We start from the raw sequence: 22,850 nt of genomic DNA on the forward strand, positions 1-22,850 counted from the left end.
TCTCTTGAGTTTTTATCATCTTCTGACACTGCGCACTTTACTAATTGATTCTGTATTGGTTGCTACGTATTTCCCCTTGATAAAATACAAAGGGAGGGCGTCTTGTCCGTTTTCTTCCCTGGCACGTCTCAGGTGCCTAAAACAACCATGCCTGACATGCAGTGGTGCCAGTGAGAATTTGCTGAATGAAGAAATGGGAGAGAATCGCAGACCCCAGAGGTTTAGAAGGGTCTATGTAAGGGAGTCTCCAGGCGGTCTTCCTGGGGGTGTCCTGAAGGACGTCGTGATCCTGATTTTGGTCAGTTTGGAGACTATGGTTTCTTATGAGCTGTCACTGGTTGGAGGTGAGTTGTCTGTGGGTACCTCATCCCACCTTGATGCATTAGTAAAATGGAATTCACTGGGTGGCTCTTAGGACTGCCTAGTCAGTCTAATTGCCAGACGTGCCTGCATGCTCTGTCTGAGGGCTGGAGTCTGCTTCCCTTGCTTCTCTTCTAGAAAGAGGTCTGTCCACGAGGGATTAGCCCTGTGAAGTTCCTACTGTTGTTCATTGACCCAGGGAGTGTGTTACCCATTGTGGGTTTTTCCTGCCTAATTGCCCTTCTGGTTTTCAGTGTTCAACATGCTGCAGTTCCATGTTCCGCTGTGGTTTTACTTAGCTTAATCCTTTATTAATTGCCTCTTGTTCAAACTCCCTAAGAGCAGATTATCCTTCACTTTCAGCTTCTGCTCCATCGCTATTGGACTTCCTTTTTTTTAGTCATGACATCAGAAAAATAACCAAGTGTGAGTCTGATAATAGCAAGTAACGCTATTTTATTTCTATCCAATTTACCCCAAATTTGAGCAATATTACACCTTAAAATAATAGAGCTGGCTCTTGGCCAGCATGTGAAAACTATATGCTTTACGATAGATGGGTATTTTCCAGTGTCTACTTACCATAAAGCTCAAGATTTAGCCTACCCCACTCCACCCATTACCTCCATTTCCCATATGCCTAACCTGCCTTAGGGCAATCTCAATGCCTTGTAAAGCAATCTTTGTTGTAGACCCACTGTGTGACTGGAATGTGATACACACAAGTGACCAAGCCATGGCCCTGTTCGCAAGGAGCTTCCAGACCAATAGCAGAAATGGACACATAAGTAAACATCTGCACTACTGATAGGCCTCTGCCAACAGGAGTGGAGCTTCAGGGCCAGGAAGCCTTCCCAGAGGCACTGGAGCATGCCAGGTGGGAGCAGGGCATTTCTAGCAGAGGAGAAAGCATGATGTGCTCTGAGAACTAGAGAACTAAAATTCATAGTCACTCTACTTGGCTACCTGTATAAGGTACATGGAAGATGGCAGAGGAGGGACATGCAGGGGCCAGAGCTGGGCAGACCGTGTATGCCACAACGGTTCGTCATAGGTTACAAAGAACCAGTGCAGAGTGGGTGAGGCTTAGGCTATTTGGTTAATAATTTGGCTGCATTGACAAGATATGGAAAAGAGGAGGTTGGGACTTCCCATGAATTTCATCCTCAAGGTATTTAATCAGTGAGGTTGGGATGGCGGGAGGGGGCCCTCATTTGCTTGCCTGGTGCTCAAGGCTGGGTCCTGGCCATTAATAGTGAGGGAGGTATGCATGGAGGCAGGGTGTGAGCCTGCCTAAGGAGAGCTGCAGCATGGAAAGAGGCCCAGGATGGACTTTGGGGAATATCCACATAAGGTCTCAGTTCTTTATGGGAGAGCCCATGCACTCTTCCACATTTGGAATTCTTTGCAAAGTGAGTGGTATTTGAACTTCCTTAGAGTCTTGCTACTCCCACTAAATGTATTAGTATCACCAGGGAGCTTGTTAGAAATGCAGCTCACACCTACCCAGTCAGACTGCATTTTAAGCAGATCCGAGGCAATTCCTGTGCATGTGAAGTGCTCGAACACTGCTCTGTGGCAAAACGACTTTGCCAACCATGGAAGAGGGTGATTTTTTTCCCTTCTCCTTTTGTGTTTTTTTATAGGACCTATTTACCTTTTAGAATTTTTTCAGAATTATAGACTGCAGAATATATAAAGTGTCAACGTCATTAGCAATTAATAGATGATATTTCGCTGGAATACACAGTTGTCTCCACGCAAACGCCATTTCTTACATTGAGATGGCACATGTCTGGTTAGGGTTTAGGCTCATTTGTAAGGAGCCACGCTGCAGGCAGGCATGCTCCTGGGACCTTAGTTGCTGAGGTCTCAAACTGCTGCCCCAGAATAGCGGATGGCACGTGACAAAGTCCCTGTGCATCCTCACACTGCCTGTGGTAATCTATCACACTTTTTGTCCCCCAGTGACATAGTTGATGGGGGAGCTCATGTCTCCATTTGTGCTGATGCTCACTGCGTTCCCAAGTGGCACGTATTTAACATAATCATCATCGCTCTTTAATAATATCTCACTCCACATCAGCTGCACAAAAATTTGAGGTTAGTTACAATGAACGTTTTCTCGATCCTTATTATTGAGAGCTGTTAATAGTTTATTTGGTATGTGAAGATTCACATCTAGATTGAGGTGTACACATCTTCATTTAAAGAAAGCTTTTTTGGGTTGGAAAAATATCAGCAAGACATGAAAAATGACAGTAAGAACTTAAGCAGCTGGAAACAAAAATTATAACAGTGCATAGTGAGCTAAAGATCCATTTTTAAATGTGAATTCCCTTTTCAGTTTATAAGTGATTACTAACAGTTTCATCACGGTTTCTGGAATTAAATATTTTGTTATTTGCTCCCAAAGTTAGCCCTCAAACATTAGTATTTCTTGTGTCCTTTTGATTTGAATATTTGTTTTTAACACACAAGGATATCAACTCTGTGAATCAGGTAATATGTTCATGCTTTCAGTTTTTGGTATCAGGTAACATTGTTGCAGAAATGAGGTTCACTGTGAAACTTTTTTTTTTTAATCATTTTGTTGTTTCTTTGAGTATATGTGTGCTTACGACTCCAGACACTATGGGAAATGACCCTGTGTTTTCTACATTATAGAAAAGTGAGGAAAATGAAGAAATTTCAAGAAAATTAGATTTATATGGAAAATAATTCTGCAGCTATTCATTATCAGATATGAGGTAAACACACTGAGAATACCACATTTTGGCAACTCAGGCAAGACTGTTTTTCAAACATGGAACCCTGGGAAGAAGGTAACATATCATAGTGTTAAGACGTCAAGCAACCAAGAAATGTTTATTGAGGGCCTGTTTTCTACAAGTTTCCATGGAAAATACACACTAGCCTAAGGCATGGACAGCAGCCTTGAATGATGTGCAGCCGCTTAGCAGAATTAAGATTTACACACTTGAAAAGGTACAAACAAATCTGGGCATGGTGACTCACACCTGTAATCCCAGCACTGTGGGAGGTGCAGGCAGGAGGATCCCTTGAGGCCAGGAGTTCAAAACCAGCCTGGGCAACTTGGGGAAACCCCTGTCTTTACTAAGAAAAAAAAAAAAAATTAGCCCTTAGTGGTGGCATGCCTATAGTCCCAGCTACTCACAGGGGCTGAGATGGGAAGATCACTTGAGCCCAGGAGATCAAGACTGCAGAGATTGCGCCACTGCATTCCAGCCTGGGTGGCAGAGTGAGACCAAAAGTGCTCTAGATATTCTGACTAGGAATTCAGAGAGTCAAGAGGCTGATGATTATGGGGGCGGTTCGTCCTGGAAAGGAGGTGCTGGCTGCTTGGAGCCTGGAAGAATCAAGGATTTCCAAAGGTGTAGGGAGAAAGTGTGAAGGATGAACAAACAGATGCCGGGGCTGAGTGCCCTGAAAACTTTGAAGATACTAGATTGACCTCTTTGGAAAACCAAACAGATGTGGCTGTTATTGACAAGTGGGATTTTGTTGTTGTTGTTGTTTTCTTTCTTTCTTTCTTTTGGAGACTGAGTCGCACACTGTCACCCAGGCTGGAGTGCTTTGGCACAATCATGGCTCACTGCAACCTCCCCCTCCCAGGTTCAAGCAGTTCTCCTACCTTAGCCTCCCAAGTAGCTGGGATGACTGGCACAAGCCACCCTGCCCGGCTAATTTTTTTGTATTTTTAGTAGAGATGGGTTTCACCATGTTGGCCAGGCTGGTCTCAAACTCCTGAGCTTAGATGATCCACTTTTGCCTTAACCAACCAGGATGTGGTAATAGATTCCAGAGTTCACACTGGTGGGCCAGACAAGACTTTGAATTCTGATGAGAGCTTCATTCTTTCTGCAAACTCCCTTTCTTCTTGACAGTGCATGGGCCCAGGGGTTCCAGACATGGGTACTGCCATACACTGACCTGCGTAACTGAGGAAATACACATCCTATGGCACCCATGAGCTACCATGCCTGGCTGGCAAGTGGCTTAAGTTGGATTCTCCACTTCCTGCCTAATAGAAGGTCTGAAGCATAGGGCAAAAGTTAAAGAAGGACCCTGTCTTCTACTGGTTAAATATAACAGAAGTCTGACTCCATGGCTATTATGGGAGAGGTACGCTTTGTTCTGTGTAATTTCTCTTAATGTGTTCCCTGTGCCTTTACCCCATGATTATTTATCACTTTTTCTCCAGGGTCACAGGGACAGAGAGAAAGTACACCTATAAAACAATGTCATCTAGAGGCAAAAGCTTGTAGTGCTTAAGCATGCACCCTGACAAGGTGGGGCAGGGTGTGTAGGAACAACACTCTACTAATGATTACAGAGCTTGCCCTGCACTCTCTGCAGAAGTCCTTCAGTATCCAGTCTAACATTCACAGTAACTTAAGGAAGGATTTTTTAAAATCGCAGTGCCCCACATTTGTATTGAATTTAACCAGGCTGAGATCGTTGAGATCCAAATGTAATAGCATGTCCTTTTTGGATGAATCAGACACAAGGAAAAGTCTCCAGTGTGTGTCCAGCTTTAGAGATGTAGTAGTGGATTCTGGAGTTCACACTGGTGGGCCAGCTAAGTCTTTGAATGCTGATGAGGGTTTCATTCTTTCTGCAAACTCCCTTTTTTCTTGATAGCGCATGGGCCTGGGGTTCCAAACATGAATACCTGCCAGACATTGACCTGCGTAACTGGGGAAAATACACATCCTACGGCACCCATGCTTCGGGAGATAGGGGCATCACCATAATATAGCCCTTTTTCTGTTGATTATAGTTTTTTCTTGCTGTGATCACACACTTGTTTTATCTTTGCTTTAAGAATTTCATCTTAAGAAGTCTTTTGGGGTATAGCACAGCACTCAGAGTAGCAGAAAAGTCAAGTGTCAGGTGGTTTGTTTGCACATTTAATAGACTTGAAGATAAAATCTCTAAATTTTTATTTGCAAGTAGTTTTTCTGAGAGTTGAGGGGAAACTTTTGCCCTTTGGTCTCCCTGAGGAATTCTAGGATTTCACAGGTAGGGGTGTGTTTTGGACTGCAGGCTGAATGTGGTTGGCAGGGTGGTGGCATCAGGAGGGCACATATTTTAAGCATTCCTAGGGCAGGTCCACGATCCCTTACCTGCCTTTCCAAAGTCCAGAAAGCCCTGAAAACCAAAGCCATCTTTGTAGGTTTGCAGGAAATTGATTTGAGAGCAAAACTGGATCTGAACAGATTGAAGAGTATTCCAGACATTATAACACTTCATTCAGCCCTTCGTGCCTCTTGCTGCACAGGTACTAACATTTGCTTATGGGCCCTGCCCCAGCCCCTACTGGATGCTATACAATAATTGGAGTAATCACTGAGTCATTTTATCAGTTCGTTTTCTTGCTGCTGGTAAAGACATACCCAAGACTAGGTCATTTAAAAGAAAAAGAGGTTTAATGATTCACAGTTCCACCTGGCTGGGAGGCCTCACAATCATGGCAGAAGGTGAATGGCACATCTTACATGGCAACAGACAAGAGAGAAATGAAAGCCAAGTGAAAGGGGATACCCCATATAAAATCATCAGATCTCATGAGATTTAGTCACTATCGCGAGAATGGGGAAAACTGCCGCCATGATTCAGTAATCTCCCACTGGGTCCCTCCCACAACATGTGGGAATTATAGGAGCTACAAGTCAAGATGACATTTGGGTGGGGACACAGCCGAGCCATATCAGTCATCTTTCTAAAATGAGAAAAAATAGTAAGAATTCTGTAACACATCTGGTCCCAGGGGTTTCCCAAGAAGGCTCGCTTTAATGGGGTATTAGTTTGCTAGGGCTGCCATGACAAAGCCCCGTGAACTAGGTGGCTAACAACAGACATATATTTTCTATCAGTTTAGAAGTTCAGAAATCTGAAATTAAGAGTCAGCAGGATTATATCTCAGAGCCCTGTGGGAAGATCCTTTCTTGCTCTTCTAGCTTATGATGATTGCCAGCAGTGCTCTGTGTCCCTTGGCCTGTAAATGACCATCTTCTCTGTCTTCACATCACATCGTCTTTCCGCTGTGCCGGTTTGTTTCTGTTTCTACCTTTCCCCTGTTCATCAGAACACTAGTCATATTGGATCAGGGCTCAACCTAATGATCTCATTTCATTCATTCATTCATTCATTCATTCATTCATTCATTCATTCACTCATTTGGAGAGAGTCTCGCTCTGTCACCAGGGCTGGAGTGCAGTGGTGAGATCTTGTCTCACTGCAACTTCCGCCTCTGAGGTTTAAGTCATTCTCCTACCTCAGCCTCCCGAGTAGCTGGGACTACAGGCTTACACCACCCCACCCAGCTGATTTTTGTATTTTTAGTAGAGATGGGGTTTCACCATGTTGGCCAGGATGATCTCAATCTCTTGACCTCATGATCTGCCTGCCTTGGCCTCCCACATTCCTGGGATTACAGGCATGAGCCACCCACTGCACCCGGCTCATTTATACTTTTTAAAATAATTTTTCTTCCTCTCTTCCCCTATTCTCCTTCCTCTTCCCTCCCACTTTCCTACCTCTCTTCATTCTTCCCTCCTTCAGGGCCTTGCTCTGTCGCCTAGGCTGGAATGCAGTGGCATGATCATGGCTCACTGCAGCCTCAACCTCCCTGACCTAAGCAATCCTCTCACCTCAGCCACTTGAGTAGCTGGGACCATGGGTGTGTGACACCATGCCTGGCTAAGTTTTAAAAAAAAATTTGTAGAGATGGGGTTTCACTATGTTTCTCAGGCTGGTTTTGAACTCCTGAGCTCAAGGGATCCTCCTGTCTCAGCCTCCCAAAGTGGTGAGATTACAAGCATAAGCCACTGTGCCTGGTGACCTCATTTGAACTCAGTTACCTCTGTGAAGACACTGTTTCCAAAGAAGGTCACATTCTGAAAGGCTGGGAGTTGGGACTTCAACTTACCTTTCCTGGATACATGGTTCCTCATCTCATAAGATAGAGAATGGGTCAAGATGAGCTCCTTCATTCTGTATTTGTATTCAGGCCAGTGCCAAGTTCAAGCAACACCTTTGCCTCATGGCTTTTCTGGTGTCCCTGGCAATGTATGTAAGCAGCAGCTGTGTCACTGAATGGGTGTCACCTGGGGGCTGCCTGATCAGACACATTAGAAGCTGCCACATCCCCTCTTAACTCCATGTAATGGAGAAATCCCTTCCCTCCAACAATTTTGCCTGTGAAAATCAAGTCAGATTTTGCAGTGAGAACTGAGCTGAGTGTAGAGTAAGTTCCTGAGATACTTCTGGCACTGTTGTCACTCCCACCCAGAGAAACCTAGAATGTTCCCAGGTGCATTCAGAGCTTGTGCAGGAAGGGCTTAGGATAGTGCTCCACACATATAAACACTCAGTGGCAAAGAAGTTGATGCTTAAGTACACAGGAAGTGTTTACCAGTGCACATAATTGTGCACCATTGAACTCCACCATGCAATTTACCGTCTGTCGCGTACATTAACCTTGTGAGGCCCACTCTCGGTGCCACACTGGGAACAGGTTTTATTGTTGCTTACTCGTTTGAATGGTGTCTCCTTTGGCTAGACCTTGTCCTGAGCACCGGGCTCACATAGGTGCTTGGCAGCATCCCTCTCTGCAACGCAGAAGGGATACTCTGTGCCTCTGCATGCCCAGCTCTAGTCCTGGCATCCCAGGAGCATACGGTGACAGTGGAAGTAAAGTGCAAGCCTGGTCCTGGGAACCGATGACTGCCAGAATTAATTAAAAGTAAGCATCATCTTTTCCCTGGTTAGTTAATCCAGGCTGAATTCCCTGAGTAGTTCCTGCCATTAGAACTTGCTCTCTTTTTTTTTGTTAGACACAGCTCAGTGTGGCCTCCACGTTGACATCAAGTTCATAGTGCCTGTACTTGGCCAGCACTGTTTTCTTTTTGATCGCAAGGATGTGGGTGACACTGGTCAAGGAATTGACTTTCAGGGTTCCAAGTGAATAATTAGTTCAGAAGTGTGTCCCCATACTTGATTTTCAGTGCAATCTGTGTCTCTGTGGGTGTTTGTTTGCTTGTTTGTTTGTTTTAAGGCTATGCACTTTATAAATTGGGGATAGAAGGAGCCAATTTATTATAAAAATACATCATTAAACAATTAAAAATATATCTTTATAGCCAGGCGTGCTGGCACACACCTATAATTCCAGCTGTTTAGGAGGCTGAGGCAGGAGAATCGCTTGAACCTCGGAGGCGGAGGCTGCAGTGAACCAACACTGTGCCACTGCACTCCAGCCTGGGCAAAACAGTGAGACTTCATTCCAAAAATAAAAATAATAGAAAGAATGTGTCTTTGGCCAAGTGTAGTGGCTCACACCTGTAATCGCAGCAGTTTGGGAGGCAGAGGCAGGAAGATCATCTGAGGCTAGGAGTTTGAGACCAACCTGGGCAACATAGTGAGACCTGTCTCTACAAAAATAAAAATAAAAATTAGCCAGGCATGTTGTGTCTGTAGTCCCAGCTACTCAGGAGGCTGAGGTGGAAGGATTGCTTGAGCCCAGGAGGTTAAGGCTGCAGTGAGCCGTGATCATGCCACTGTACTCCAGCCTGGGTGACAGAACAAGACCCCATCTCAAGATTAAAAAAAAAAAAAAAAAAGAATATTTTATAAAGTGCTGGTTGGCTTAATGTTTCTTCTAACCATGAGGAGAGGTAGGTGGGCTGTTCTGGTCACTCAGTGTCCTGCCACTGACTGACATGATCTTATCTTGGAATTTTTTTCTTTCCCTCCTGGTCTCACCACCATTCCTTTTCTTTTATGCATCCATGACATGAAGACTCTAAGATCCTCCTCGCCAAGGTTGTTGTAGGGATGAGCGATGGTGTCTCTGAGGCACCAAGCACTGTGCTGCCTCCCCGAAGCTGCCTGATGACCCTGGAAGTTACGACCATTGCTCATGGTTTTTCCTGTGTTTCAGATCATCCTTGAATAATCATCATTTATCAGCTTCTTTGAGCTCTTAATATTTATAGCCAACTTTCACAAAGGCAAAATCTGTACTAAAAACACTGTTGTCTGACTTTGGATCCTCTGGAGGAGGCGTAGATGGTCTCTTTGTGGGCAGGTGTCTCTCTCTTTTTGTTTGTTTGTTTGTTCTTATGTCTCTTTACCTCTATTCCCTGCCCCCCACTTTGGTGCCCACCACGGTCCCTTGTGTATGGTGGGTGCTCCTGGACAATCTGAGGAATAAAACCAGTTGTGAAACAGTTTTCAAAGAGGGAACGGTTTTTGTTTCCCCCTTGCCGTATAGCCTTATGAGTTGCTATCTCTCTTGGCTCTATTGTTAATAGCATAAAAGAAAGAGCTGTTTTCTTAACCTCTGGTAGATGCACATATATGGGGAAAAGGCATAATAGAACATGCTGGTAATAAAGACAAGTCACAGATTATCATTTTCTTTGGTGGCTGAATGGGTATTTCAGTAATTTATAGGTGAAACTTTCCTTTTTGTGACTTCCACTGAACAATATTTTTACTACCAAAAGATAAAAGAACAAAATTTTTTTAACAAACTACTTAGGCTTAAATATTTTTATTAGTCACCGCATATTAATAAAAAGAAATATTTTTATTAGCACATTTTTTTAGTCAACACATGTATTCACAGCTCTGATGATATCTATGTAAATGCCTACACAGAAGCTATATCTATATCATTAGCTACTTGGGAAGCTGAGGCAGGAGAATCACTTGAACCTGGGAGGCAGAGGTTGCAGTGAACTGAGATTGTGCCACGGCACTCCAGCCTGGGTGAGAGCGTGAGACTCCATCCAAAAAATAAATAAATAAAAATAAAAATGTGTCTTTGGCCAAGTATAGTGGCTCACACTTGTAATCCCAGCAGTTTGGGAGGCAGAGGCAGGAAGATCACTGAGGTTAGGAGTTTGAGACCAACCTGGGAAACATAGTGAGACCTTGTCTTTACAAAAAAAATGTTTTAATTAGCCAGGCATGGTGGTGTGTGTTGTAACCTCTGGTGGTTGCCCATCTATGGGAAAAAGGCATAATAGAATATGCTGGCAGTAAAGGCAGGTCTCCGATTATCATTTTCTTTGGTGGCTAAATGGATATTTCAGTAATTTATAAGTGAAAGTTTATATGTGTGTATATGTGTTAAAGATAGATGCACATACAGTTGTCCCTGACTCCCAGGAGTCTCTGTGACCCAAGTTGGGACCCTCAAATGACTAATTGTGGATGGCATGAGTGACTGCAAGGCCAGAGTTGAACGTGACTAGAGATGTCAAGACTTGAGTGGCTCGGAGGTTTTAGAATGCAGGTAAATCACTAGTTGCTCCAAACAACAAAACCATCATAACAGAAGTATCCAAAAATGTATTTTTCTAGCAGCTTCACAGCCTCTGCCTAAGCAATAAAGTTTTAATGTCTTTTTTAGCTGCTTAGGTTAAGAATGCATTTGACTATAATCTAACCGATTAATCTCTTATATTTGCTGGAAAACCGTACATATTTAAGAGTAGCGGCTAATTGGTGATGAGTGATGTATTTTAAAGCATGCTTTATGCTTTCAGTAAATCTTGGGCTGAAAGATATGTACATTTTGTTTTCAAAATTTTTCAGTAGTCATCGATTTAAGTCAGTTTTCTGAGCAAACAAAATATGTGAAGCCCTTTAGGGTTTGTTTTTGAGATATAGGCTGGCCATGAAATTACAGGTTCCATGCCTCACTGAAGTGTATATGTAACTATTAGCATTTTCATATACTAATGAAACTAGTACTTGCTCACAGTAGAAACTTAATAAAAACCATAAATGAGAAAATAAACAATTCATAAACATCATCTAGAGAGAATGACTATTAACATTTAGCCTTCTCTTCTTTAATTACTTTCTCATATATGTATATTTGAATTAGCCACATTTTTAGATCTGCTTATTCCTTAATGTTATACCATGATTTTTTCTCACTTTAAAGTATTATTAGAAAACATGATTTTAATGGTTTATAATATTCTAGTACATGATTGTACCATAATTTACTTAATCACTTCCCAATTATTGGGCTGGAGATTTGCTTCTAATTTATTATTATTATATATGATGCTGTAATGAGTATCTTATACCAGTAAATATTTACCTGCCTCTCTGATTACTTCTATGGGATTAATCCTTAGAAATAAATTTGATGAATCAAAGGGCATCAACCCTTTGAAGGCTACTGATACTTCTGCCATGTTTTTTTCCCAGAAAAGTCACAATAATTATTCCTTCCAGTAGTAGAGTATTAATTATCTGCCTCTCTTTAGAAAGTATTACCTTTTTTTTCAATCTTTGAGAATTTGTGAGATAAAAACTTCAGTTTCAATATTATTGCATGTATTTATGTATATTTTTTCTCATACATTCTAGATATTTTTCTATATTGTTTATAAGTGATTTATAAGTGTTATTACTTTATTGAGGATATAAGTTATATAACACTTGATGGTAACCATAAGAGTGGAAAAGAATGAGGAAACCTTCAACATAACAAGTTGTCATTAACAAAATGGGTTTTACAATGCAACTTTCTCTGGGTTAGTTAAAACTTCAGTGTGTCAGGTAGTCAAAAGAAATTTGCTCTATGGTCCTGTGAAATATGCCGCGTCCACGAGTCCTCTGCTCTTTGCCCATAGAGAGCAAAGACAAAGTCTTTTTACAAGCCATTCCAGTGCCATATTGAACATCTTCCTTTTACAGCAAAGAAATACTGCTTCCTTTGGTTAAGTTTGAGATGCCCCTCAGGAGGCACAGTTGAAAAATGAAGACCTTTCTCATTGTTCTTCTGATATCCAAGTATCTTGGAAGAACACCTCTGTGGCAGGTAGATAAGGCAGTGTGTCATTGCAATCCGGCTGCAGACAGAATGTAATCTCTCTGACACTTTGCCCTTTCAATGCAACTCCTACCCTCCCGTCTCCCCTCATGACCCTACCCCCTTAAAATATGTGGAGCTCAGCAAAGACTATTTGTACTCGTAAAAATTAGCAAATAATAGGTGTGAATGAACATGAAACACTTCAGTGAATCAAATAGAGAAGGTTAAGCATTACCCCAATAATGACCCGTCAGAACTGCCTGTCCTTGTGCAGCGTGTCCCAGAAGGGTTGAGCAATGGGGCAAACCCCGAAAATCTCATTCTCGACTTTCCCTGACAGCTGACCTCATCTGTGCTGTCTTATGCTTAGTGATGATGAAGGTGGAACAAGACCCTTGAATAAGATTTCTGTCTCTGAATTCTTTAAACCCACTTGAGATCAGTGAAGGCCTGCAGTCTCTCAGAACCGGAGCAGAGGCCCAGAGGGGACAATTGAATTTTCAGCACTGGATTCCATATTGAGAATGAAAGAGACAATAATTAAAAAGCTTTTCTCTTGGAAATATTGCAAAACCAGAGTAGGTTTTTGACCAGGATTTCTTGGTGACCTTTCCTGAGAGAGCAGGTGCCTGCGGATTTCCTGCTGAGTGTCTTGACATCTGTCAGACTCCTTATGACTTCATTCTAGTTCAGGGAGTCTGTTTCCTAGCCATTGATTTCATGCACAATTCCTGGTGTGTCTCATAACTCTAAAGTGATGTTACGCTTGTATTTTTTCCTTTAGATATCATCTTTTATGTGACAGTGAGGTGTCTTACTTGTGAATGAACAGCCAGAACCTTTTAAGTGGTTTTTCTTCTGGATTTTGTTTACTCAGTGAAAAATACTGAGGAACCTGTGACCCTTCAGGGTGCATTTTGGTGTCTGCCCAACCTTGATGTGGATTAGGAGGCCAGGCTCAATGCTCAGACTTCTTGTTGGAATAGCACCGAATCATTAGGATCATCTGCAGACAGACAACTCAGACTATCATTGGTATGACGGCCTTTGCACACTTACATACAAATGCACCATCGTGAACGTGGAGCAGAAGATTCTAGGGCCCAGGTACAATGGCATAATTTGTCAAGAGGCCCGAGACCTGGAGTTGGCATGGACTCCCTCTCCTCCTAACCTACCTGCCACATTCAATTGGCCACCGTGTTCCTTCGAGTCCACCTTTGGAGGAGTAGTCAATCCTCTTGCCGCCTCTCCATTCAGAGCTTTCTTGTCCTTTGGTGCAGAAGACTTCCAGTGGTTCTTGCTGCCTCCTGTCTTATCTCCTTGTAATGAATGTGATTATGATTCTTCTGTATTTAGACAACTCCATGATGAGGATGGTGATGGTGGCAGCTAACATACATTGATTGATTGATTGATTGATTGATTGATTTAGAGACAGCATCTTACTCTGTTGCCCAGACTGGAGTGCAGTGGTGCGATCTCGGCTCACTGCAACCTCAACCTCCTGGATTCAAGCTATTCTCATGCCTCAGCTCCCCCAGTAGCTGGGACTGCAGATACATGCCACCACGCCCTGCTAACTTTTATATTTTTAGTAGAGATGAGGTTTCACCATGTTGGTCAGGCTGGTCCAGAACTCTTGACCTCAAGTGATCTGCCTGCCCAGCCTCCCAAAGTGCTGGGATTACAGGTACCTGCCTCCATGCCCAGCTGGCAGCTAATGTTTATTAAGTGCTCACTATGCTCCTGTCAAGCGCTATTATAATTTGTCTTTCCAACAGCCTTTTTATAAGGGAAGTACTACTATTATGCCCATTACATAGATGGTGAAACTGAGGCACAGAGAGGCTGTGCAAGTTTCCCAAAGTCATTAGCTACTAACCGATAAAGAGCCAGGGTTTGGCAGGGCACGGTGGCTCATGCCTATAATCCCAGCACTTTGGGAGGCTGAGGCGGGTGGATCACGAGGTCAAGAGATCGAGACCATCCTGGTCAACAAGGTGAAACTCCGTCTCTACTAAAAATACAAAAATTAGCTGGGCATGGTGGTGCGCGCCTGTAGTCCCAGCTACTCGGGAGGCTGAAGCAGGAGAATTGCTTGAACCCAGAAGGCAGAGGTTGCAGTGAGCCAAGATCGTGCCATTGCACTCCAGTCTGGGTAACAACAGTGAAACTTGGTCTCAAAAAAAAAGAGCCAGGGTCTGAGCTCTGCAGGAATGGCAGACTCCTTATGGTCTGAGCCTGGGCTCCCTCTCTAGCTGCCTTTTCTCCCTGAGCCCTCCTGACTGCAGCCATGCCAGGCTTTTCAATGTTCAGAACCCCAGCTCTAGCCTATCACTGGACTTCTGCCTGTGAGCTTTCGGCCTGGAACACCCATGCCCTGCCCTTGGCCCATGCCTCCTGGCTCTGTGCATGCCTTCAGACTCCTATCTGGCAGTGGTGTCTGGATGGCAGAGAAATCACATGAGACACTCGATAAATGTAGACTCCTAGGTCCTGACCCTGGAGATTCTGATCCAGCAGGTCTGGGGTGGGGCCAGGTACCTGGATTTGCATGGGAAGTCAGGGACCACTACTGCTGCCTGCTGTTTTCTTGGGTGCTTGGCACACACTGTCATACTGAGACCAACTCAGCCATGGAGACCCCCACCCAGGTGGTGCAGAAGGTATTGAGAAGCAGACACCCAGATAGAATGAGAAAGTGGGACTGTCCAGGGGGCCAACAGCCTTCTGAGCTAAGAGCCTCAGGGACTGATAGCATTCCAGGCTGAAGGTCCTGAGCAGACTCTGACCCACGTATTTATTCTCTCATGTTTGGTATTTTCTCATGAGAGAAAAAACAAAAATTTACCAAGTAGGCAGCAGGTGCCCACTTACCACTTATCACAGGCAAACTAAAAAGTATTCTCCACGAGGGTGCCATGGGGGCAGGGTCAGATGTCCCGTGCTTAAAGAATAGTTTTAACTGGTGTATGATATTTATATATTGTCCTACCACTTTAGAATACCCCAAGTAGTTTTCTACTTGGCAGGGGAGGGAGGAGCTAGGTTTTCCTTGCTGTCGTTCTTAGCAAACAATATATTTTATCATACACTGAGCATTTCTCAGCACTCATACACTTAGACTTTCTCAACACTGTCACAAACATGTTTTTATTTCTCTGTGCTCCATTCAAATAAGTAGGGACAGTGTCTTTTGTTTCTGGAACATGTCACTGGTACATAGTAGGCACTCAGGAAATAGAAGGTTGCATGAATCCTAGTACCAGTTTACTGTCTCCTTGGAAATGCTGAAAGGAAGAATGTGATGCCTAAGCAGCTTCTCTAAGAAGAGAACACAAAACATTTGCACAATAGAATTGGCTTTCTAATCTGTGTGTTCTTGCACAGCATTGAGCTTCCTAGAGATCATGCTAGCCCTGAGTTGTATCGACACCAGCCACTAGAATGGTAACTTGATGCCAAGAGTGAATTCTGGTGAGCTTCATCGTGAGTAAGATTCTCAGTTTGATCATCTCTACCCAGATCCCGTGGGACCTCCACACTATTTGAATAATGAGGAGGCATGGAATATGTAGCATGCCGCAGTTGGCCAGCACCCAGTGTGTACTGCGAGGTAATCAGTGTCAAATCAGTCATTTTTGCACAAGTTGGGAGTCAAAAGGAGCAATAGAGGACCTCAAACTTCTCCTAAGAAAGGAAGCAAAGAACAGTTCTCTTGGTTGTCATTTATGGAGCATTTGTAGTGTGTGTTTGGAATGCTGCTGGGTACTAGTATTAATACATGATTTTCTCTGGTCTTTGCAATAACTGCCTGAGTTAGGAGTTATCATTCCCATTTCATTCATGAGCAGGCTGAAGTTAAGAATAGTTAAGTACCAGTCAAAAGAGAAGAGAAGCCTGAGAGCAATCTGGGCACCTGTTTTCCCCCTCCTCTTATTTATGAATGAATGAATGAGACAGAGTTTAACTCTTGTCACCCAGGCCAGGGTGCAGTGGCTCAATCTCAGCTCACTGCAGCCTCCACCTCCCCAGCTCAAGCAGTCCTCCCACCTCAGCCACTGTAATAGCTGGGACTACAGGTGCATGCCATCACATGCAGCTAACCTTTTTTGTATTTTTTTTGTGTGTGTGAAGATGAGGTTTCACCATGTTGCCCAGGCTGGTCTTGAACCCCTGGGCCCAAGTGATCTGCCTGCCTCAGTCTCACAAATGGTTGGGACTACAGGCGTGAGCCACTGCACCAGCCTTTGTGGCTCATGGTATAGCCACTAAAGAGCTCCTCCTCTTGAGCTTATACCCTGCTGTCCTTTAGCCGGCTCCAAGACATTGGCCTTTGTTTCTCTCTCCAGTCTGAACTCTGTTTCAGGAAGTTTCTTACTCCATCTTTGATAGAGTTGATCATACCTTAGCACCTACCTGGGTGAGCACTCAAGATGTTACCTATTCCTAGTGACTTCTTTATTACTGCTGGAAGATACATTGTCCCACTCCCAGGGATCCCACCCACTGTCCCCAGCTGCATGTGTCAATTATTGTGAGCTGTTCAAGGGATACAGACTGAGGTAAATGAACCACTAGTAGAAGAGTGTGGATGTTCTGTTACAGGAAATGCTTAGCTCTTTATTGCAGTTATATCATAGCTAGCAATCATGATAGGTGACGGGCATAAAAACGAGAGACAGCAGCAGAGTTTATGATATTCTTTATTACCCAGGATTCTGTATGTGCGTGTGTGTGCATGTGTGCTCTACATGCACCTCCACAGCACATTCTCTTGAGGTAACATGATCATCAGGCCTTGAGCTCTTTTATAAGCAATAGATTGTGACTGGAAATTGAAAATTTAGTTTCTATAGCTGGAAAATACTCTTTTCAAATGCCATATAGAACAGTAGTTCTCTGAGTGTGGTTCCTGGGTCAGGAGCCTTGGCATCACTGGGAATGTGTTAGGAGTGCAGATTCTTGGGTTCTAACCCAGACTGAATTCAGATTTGGGAGCAGGGCCCACTTAATCTGTGTTTTAATCACCTCCTCCTCCAGGTGACTCTGATATGCTAAAGCCTGAGCCTCACTCCCCTGGAAAGTGACACCTGATTCATCCACCAGCCCATGGGCATCCATTAGGAAGATACTTATGAGACTTTCAGCCTGGGTTAGGTACCAGCTCTTGACCCGTCTTTTTCTGAGGCTGAGGGTGTCCATAGAAGTCGGTGTGTCTGCTTAAAAGTTTACAGTTTACAGAAAAGAGGCAGTATTGACTAATATCTTCCAAACTGCGTTAAAAATTTATTCATAATGGAGTATAACTGAACAAATGGTTTTGCTATTTTTTTTAGGTTATGTTCTGTAGCTTCCTTTAAGATGCATTTTATGGGCAATACATATACACATATGTACTATTTTTCACAGACTTTTGTTTTTTAGATACTGAGTATAGCCTTATGAATTTCTATCATACTTTCTTGTGAAAGGATTTCATAGCCTATTTATTATTTGAAATATCAAATAGAAATCAGTATGGCCCCAGCACTTTAAGATACTTGATGTAATCTTTGAAAATACCTTAGACATTGCAAAAAAAAAAAAAAAAAAAAAACACACACACATTAATTCAGGATCTCAAATATGAAGCAAAATAAGAGACTGTGCCCTAAATTCTTAGAGTGGTATTTTGACTAGGTTTGAGCTACCCCAGGGCTAGCAATACTTGAAAGTGTGACTAGACTTAACCTCTTAGTAGGTAGTCCACAGTAAGTAATCCTTTCAAATACACATCTTGCTAAAAGTTTCTTTCTGAAGGAAATGATTAAAGATAATATGATATGTACAAGGAATTCTGGGATTTGTAGTCAGGAAACCAGAACTGTAATCTGGACTAAGCAAATTTGTAACTTTAGGCAAATCTCTCTTGACTTTCTAGGCTTTAGTTTTGTGGGGTTTTGTTTTGATTTGTTTTTTTTGTTTGTTTGTTTGTTTTTGAGACAGTCTCGCTCTGTCGCCCAGGCTGGAGTGCAGTGGCACGATCCTGGCTCACTGCAACCTCCACCTCCCGGGTTCAAGCGATTCTTTGCCTCAGCCTCCTGAATAGCTGGGATTATAGGCACCTGCCATCATGCCAAGCTAATTTTTGTATTTTTAATAGTGATGGGGTTTTACCAGGTTGGCCAGGCTGGTCTCGAACTCCTGACGCCAGGTGATCTACCCGCTTCAGCCTCCCAAAGTGCTGGGATTACAGGCATGAACCAGTGCACCCGGCCCTGATTTGGTTTTTAATCTGTCAAATGGTAAGTGTTGGGTTACGTGAATAATGAGTGTTTTACCTCCACTAATTACCTACACACTAGAAATAAGAATATGAATAAGACCTATACTAAATTTTCAAGCTAGATTTTGTAAATTCTGAACAAAAGCTGTGTGCCTTTTAATCTTTCTTGTAATCTTTCCAGAAACTGTCTTTAAAATTATATATATGTGTATATTTGCTTCTAAGTAAACATTGGCACTAGTTTTGATAGGAACTTTACTCCAAGTATATTGACTTAGTAGATATGTTAAAAAGGTTATTGCTTAGTTTGTGGAAATAATCCAAGCTGGGATTTGATATTCGCATTTTCATTTAGGTTCCACTATTTTCTTTTTGAATAAAAAGTATAACCCTATTAAATCTGAAATATTTTCTTACAGTGATCCATACGTGAAACTTTCATTGTACGTAGCGGATGAGAATAGAGAACTTGCTTTGGTCCAGACGAAAACAATTAAAAAGGTAGGTGCTGATCATCTCATTTAAGTCGTAATTTAATTCAGTTATGCATAGTCATATTCTGCATAACGCCCTTTTGGTCAAGGATGGACCACTTACACAGTGGTAGTCCCATAAGATTACAGTGGAGCTGCCGTGTACAAGTGCATCACTTTTTATCTTTTCATTTATTTTTTTTGAGACGTGGTCTTGCTCTGTCACTCACGCTGGAGTACAATGGTTTGATCTCAGCCCACTGCAACCTCTGCCTCCTGGGTTCCAGCCATTCTCCTGCCTTGGCCTCCTGAGTAGCAGGGATGACAGGTGCCCACAACCACACCTGGCTAATTTTTTTGTATTTTTAGTAGAGACGGGTTTCACCATGTTGGCCCGGCTGGCCTTGAACTCTTTACCTCAAGTGATCCACCTGCCTTGGCCTCTCAAAGTGCTGGGATTACAGGTATCAGCCCCTTTGTGCAGCCCACTTTTTGTCTTTTATACTGGATTTTCTTTTTTTTTTGAGATGGAGTTTCACTCTTGTTACCAAGGCTGGAATGCAATGGCGCGATCTTGGCTCACCGCAACCTCCGCCTCCTGGGTTCAGGCAATTCTCCTGCCTCAGCCTCCTGAGTAGCTGGGATTACAGGCACGTGCCACCATGCCCAGCTAATTTTTTGTATTTTTAGTAGAGACGGGGTTTAACTATGTTGATCAGGATGGTCTCGATCTCTTGACTTCGTGATCCACCCGCCTTGGCCTCCCAAAGTGCTGGGATTACAGGCTTGAGCCACCGCGCTCAGCCTTGGATTTTCATTTTAAGCATCTTTCAGTATTAAATCTATAACTTTTCCAAGACTTTTCAGTACTAACCCAAGATAGTGATTCAGGTTTTTACTTAAATGCCTGCAAAAACAGTATTCTGAAAATGTCATGAGTTAAAACATTTTTTCTTGCACAGAATACAGCAAAACAAGGATTTGTTTTTGTCTTCTTATGTTTCACAAAGAAACTTAAAATAATTTAAAATACATTTAATGAAATGGAGCGGTTTGTGGAATTGGTAGGCACACGAGGAATAGTTTAACTTGAAACTACTGTTCTTAAAGGAAGCAAAATATTTGGTGAGCTACATGGAAACAAAATATATTAATAATAAAGCTATACGTTTAGGTATGTATCTTATTTTCCTAATTTTTATGTACAAGATTTCATTAAAAATGTGCTTCCATAAGTATGTCATTCATTCAGTCATTTATTTCTTTAGTGACGGAGTGTCACTCTGTCACGCAGGCTGGAGTGTAGTGGCACAATCTCGGCTCACTGCAACCTTTGCCTCCCGGGTTCAAGTGATTTTCCTGCCTCAGCTTCCTGAGTGGCTGGGATTACAAGCTACTCAGGAAGCTGCCCGGCTAATTTTTGTATTTTTGGTAGAGGCAGCATTTTGCCATATTGGCCAGGCTGGTCTGGACCTCTTGACCTCAGATGATCCACCCGCCTCAGCCTCCCAAGGTGCTGGGATTACAGGTGTGAGCCACCATGCCTGGCCAATAAGTATGTCCTAATTTGTCTATCTCCATGTATTTATAGATATGTGCAACATATATATGTAAATATTTTTTACCCTGTATTTGGAGGCTTTATTGAAGATGCATGTTCTCTAATAAAAATACTTGGCTGGATGCAGTGGCTCATGGCTGTAATTCTAGCACTTTTGGAGGCCGAGGCTGGCAGATCACTTGACCCCAGGAGGTCGAGGTTGCAGTGAACCATAATCATGCTACTGCACTCCAGTATGGGCAACAGAATGAGAACCTGTCTCAAAACAAACAGACAAATAAACAAACAAACAAAACCAATCCCTTTCATCTCTGTTTTAGTATTATTTATGGATTACTATGATTTTTTTCCTCACCACCTTTGGAGGCAGGTGGTTAAATAGTCTTAACACTTGAATGAACATTTTCTGGACAGCACAAATGCTTTAAACAATTATAGCTCTCTTGCTGCCATGCAAGCACCCAGGATCTGTGGCCAGGTCCTTTTGTTGTAAGGAACTATAACTGCAGTGTGTCCTCCACTTGGCATCGGGACTGGCATTAAAAGTCTGTCTTGCTAACAGGAGCCAGTACGGAGGCCATTGTTCCTTTCGTTAGGCATTTTTGCTGGTTCAGTTTCTAGGCGAGTGGGGGCTGCCTAGAAGGCTCACCAGGAAGGCAGCTGGGAAACTTGACTGCCTGCTGGATGCCGAGCCAGGACCAAAGCCGGCAATTGGGGTTATTGCAATGTATTCCCTTCCAAAGGGAGGTCCTCCTCCTCCCTCCCTTTCCACAGTGGAGGGTGTAGCTCTGCAGCTGGGTTTGCTCTGCTTCTCCTGCTGCCCGCCTCCTGGTTTGTATGCCTCTGCTGCTTTCGGGTGCGAGAACTGCGGTCATCCTCCTCTCCTTGCAGTGTTGTGACTGCTCCTTCCTTCATTTTGTGCTCTCTTGTCTCATTGCTTTCCTCGCCTGTCATTTCCCATGTGCATTTCCATGAAGCTGCCCTCCAGGACTGCAGCCCGAGGCAGGCGAGGCCTGCCACTGCACTCCCCTCTCTTCCCTCATTACCATCCCTGGCTTCATTCATATGGGAGAAAAGTATGAACCCCGTTATTCAGGATTGAATTCACTGTGGAATTGTGGGTAGGGAAAGTGCTGAATTTTTAAAAACGTCAGTTCAGTGTTGTGTAAGCTCTGTGTTTCCTATTTTTATGTGGCACTCTATTGATTTTTTTCTTCTCCCTGAACTGATCTCTTAAAGGAAATAGATTGATAAAGATAAACATCATTTTGACTAAAAATATCTGTTGCCGTTGGTGAAGTGATGATTTTTCTGTCTCAGATTTTTACATACAGTTTTTAAAAGCTGTGTTTCGGAGCCTTATGCATGTGCAGATGCATGAACACACATGTCTGTGTCTTTCTTCCTAGAACATGCCTCCTCTTAGTTTTGGGGGATGTCTGGCAGTCCTTTCCTCCATGCTGAGGACAAAGGTATCCTTGCCATCTTGTGGAATGTATTTTTCAGTAGATTGATAGAAAGATGAACAGATGGATGAATAGAGAGGAAGACTGAAGGATAAGTAGATAAGTATTTTTTAACCTGGTCATTTTTGGGGAGAAAAATTCACTTTTAGTTTGTATTTGGCCTTTTTTTCTTGTTATAAAGAAAATCTGATTCTCAGTATTGCTCTCTAGAAAATGTTCTTTAGATTTCAATATTTATATAAACAATGAACACATTCAACCTTCCCCTACCAGCTTCATTACTCTGCATAAAGATTTGTAGCAGGTAGAGGGATGTCAACCAAGTTCATTTCCTTCTCGGTAGAGTAATCATATCAATGCTAATTTGTTGAAGGAATTTTTTATATTTTCATGATGACTCTTTCCAGGCCTCTGATGTTTTTCCTTCTAGTGATAGAAGCAGTTTAAGGTTTCATATCTATGAAGCATCTGTTTCATAAATAAATTCCCTCCCCTAATACTAGTCTCAGGTAATTGACTAAATGCTTCTCTTAGCTTTTTTTAATCAAAAAAATATTTAAGCAAATATGTAGTCTGTCTTGCACTAGCAATTGCTAATGTTTGAAAGACTCAGAGATATTGCAAGTTAATTTCTCTTCCAGACGCTGAACCCAAAATGGAATGAAGAATTTTATTTCAGGGTAAGTTTTTCATTTTTTGGCAATAATTGTTATTGATACATCTAGGTCAGTTATCACAGTCGATTCATCTTTAGGAAAAGCTCTTAAATTTTTAATGAGAAATTCCTTTTAGGGTGAAAAATAGATAGCTTCCTAATGTGTTCCAAATTTTGAAAGACTATAAGTAGTGG

At 42.7% G+C, this 22,850-nt stretch overlaps 1 protein-coding gene across 23 annotated transcripts in view; it reads left to right on the forward strand.

The window, feature by feature from the left end:
- Positions 1–22,850, forward strand: part of NEDD4L (NEDD4 like E3 ubiquitin protein ligase) — a 363,043-nt gene that overhangs the window by 183,636 nt on the left and 156,557 nt on the right. For all 23 annotated transcript variants that reach the window (XM_002757276.7, XM_008979888.5, XM_078348240.1 and 20 more), the window contains 2 exons: positions 18,920–19,001; positions 22,642–22,680. In XM_002757276.7, the coding sequence (XP_002757322.1) occupies positions 18,920–19,001; positions 22,642–22,680 (121 nt within the window). The remainder of the gene's footprint in view (positions 1–18,919; positions 19,002–22,641; positions 22,681–22,850) is intronic.

The sequence above is a fragment of the Callithrix jacchus genome, chromosome 13 (assembly GCF_049354715.1).
Source record: "Callithrix jacchus isolate 240 chromosome 13, calJac240_pri, whole genome shotgun sequence".
Lineage (NCBI taxonomy): Eukaryota > Metazoa > Chordata > Mammalia > Primates > Cebidae > Callithrix > Callithrix jacchus.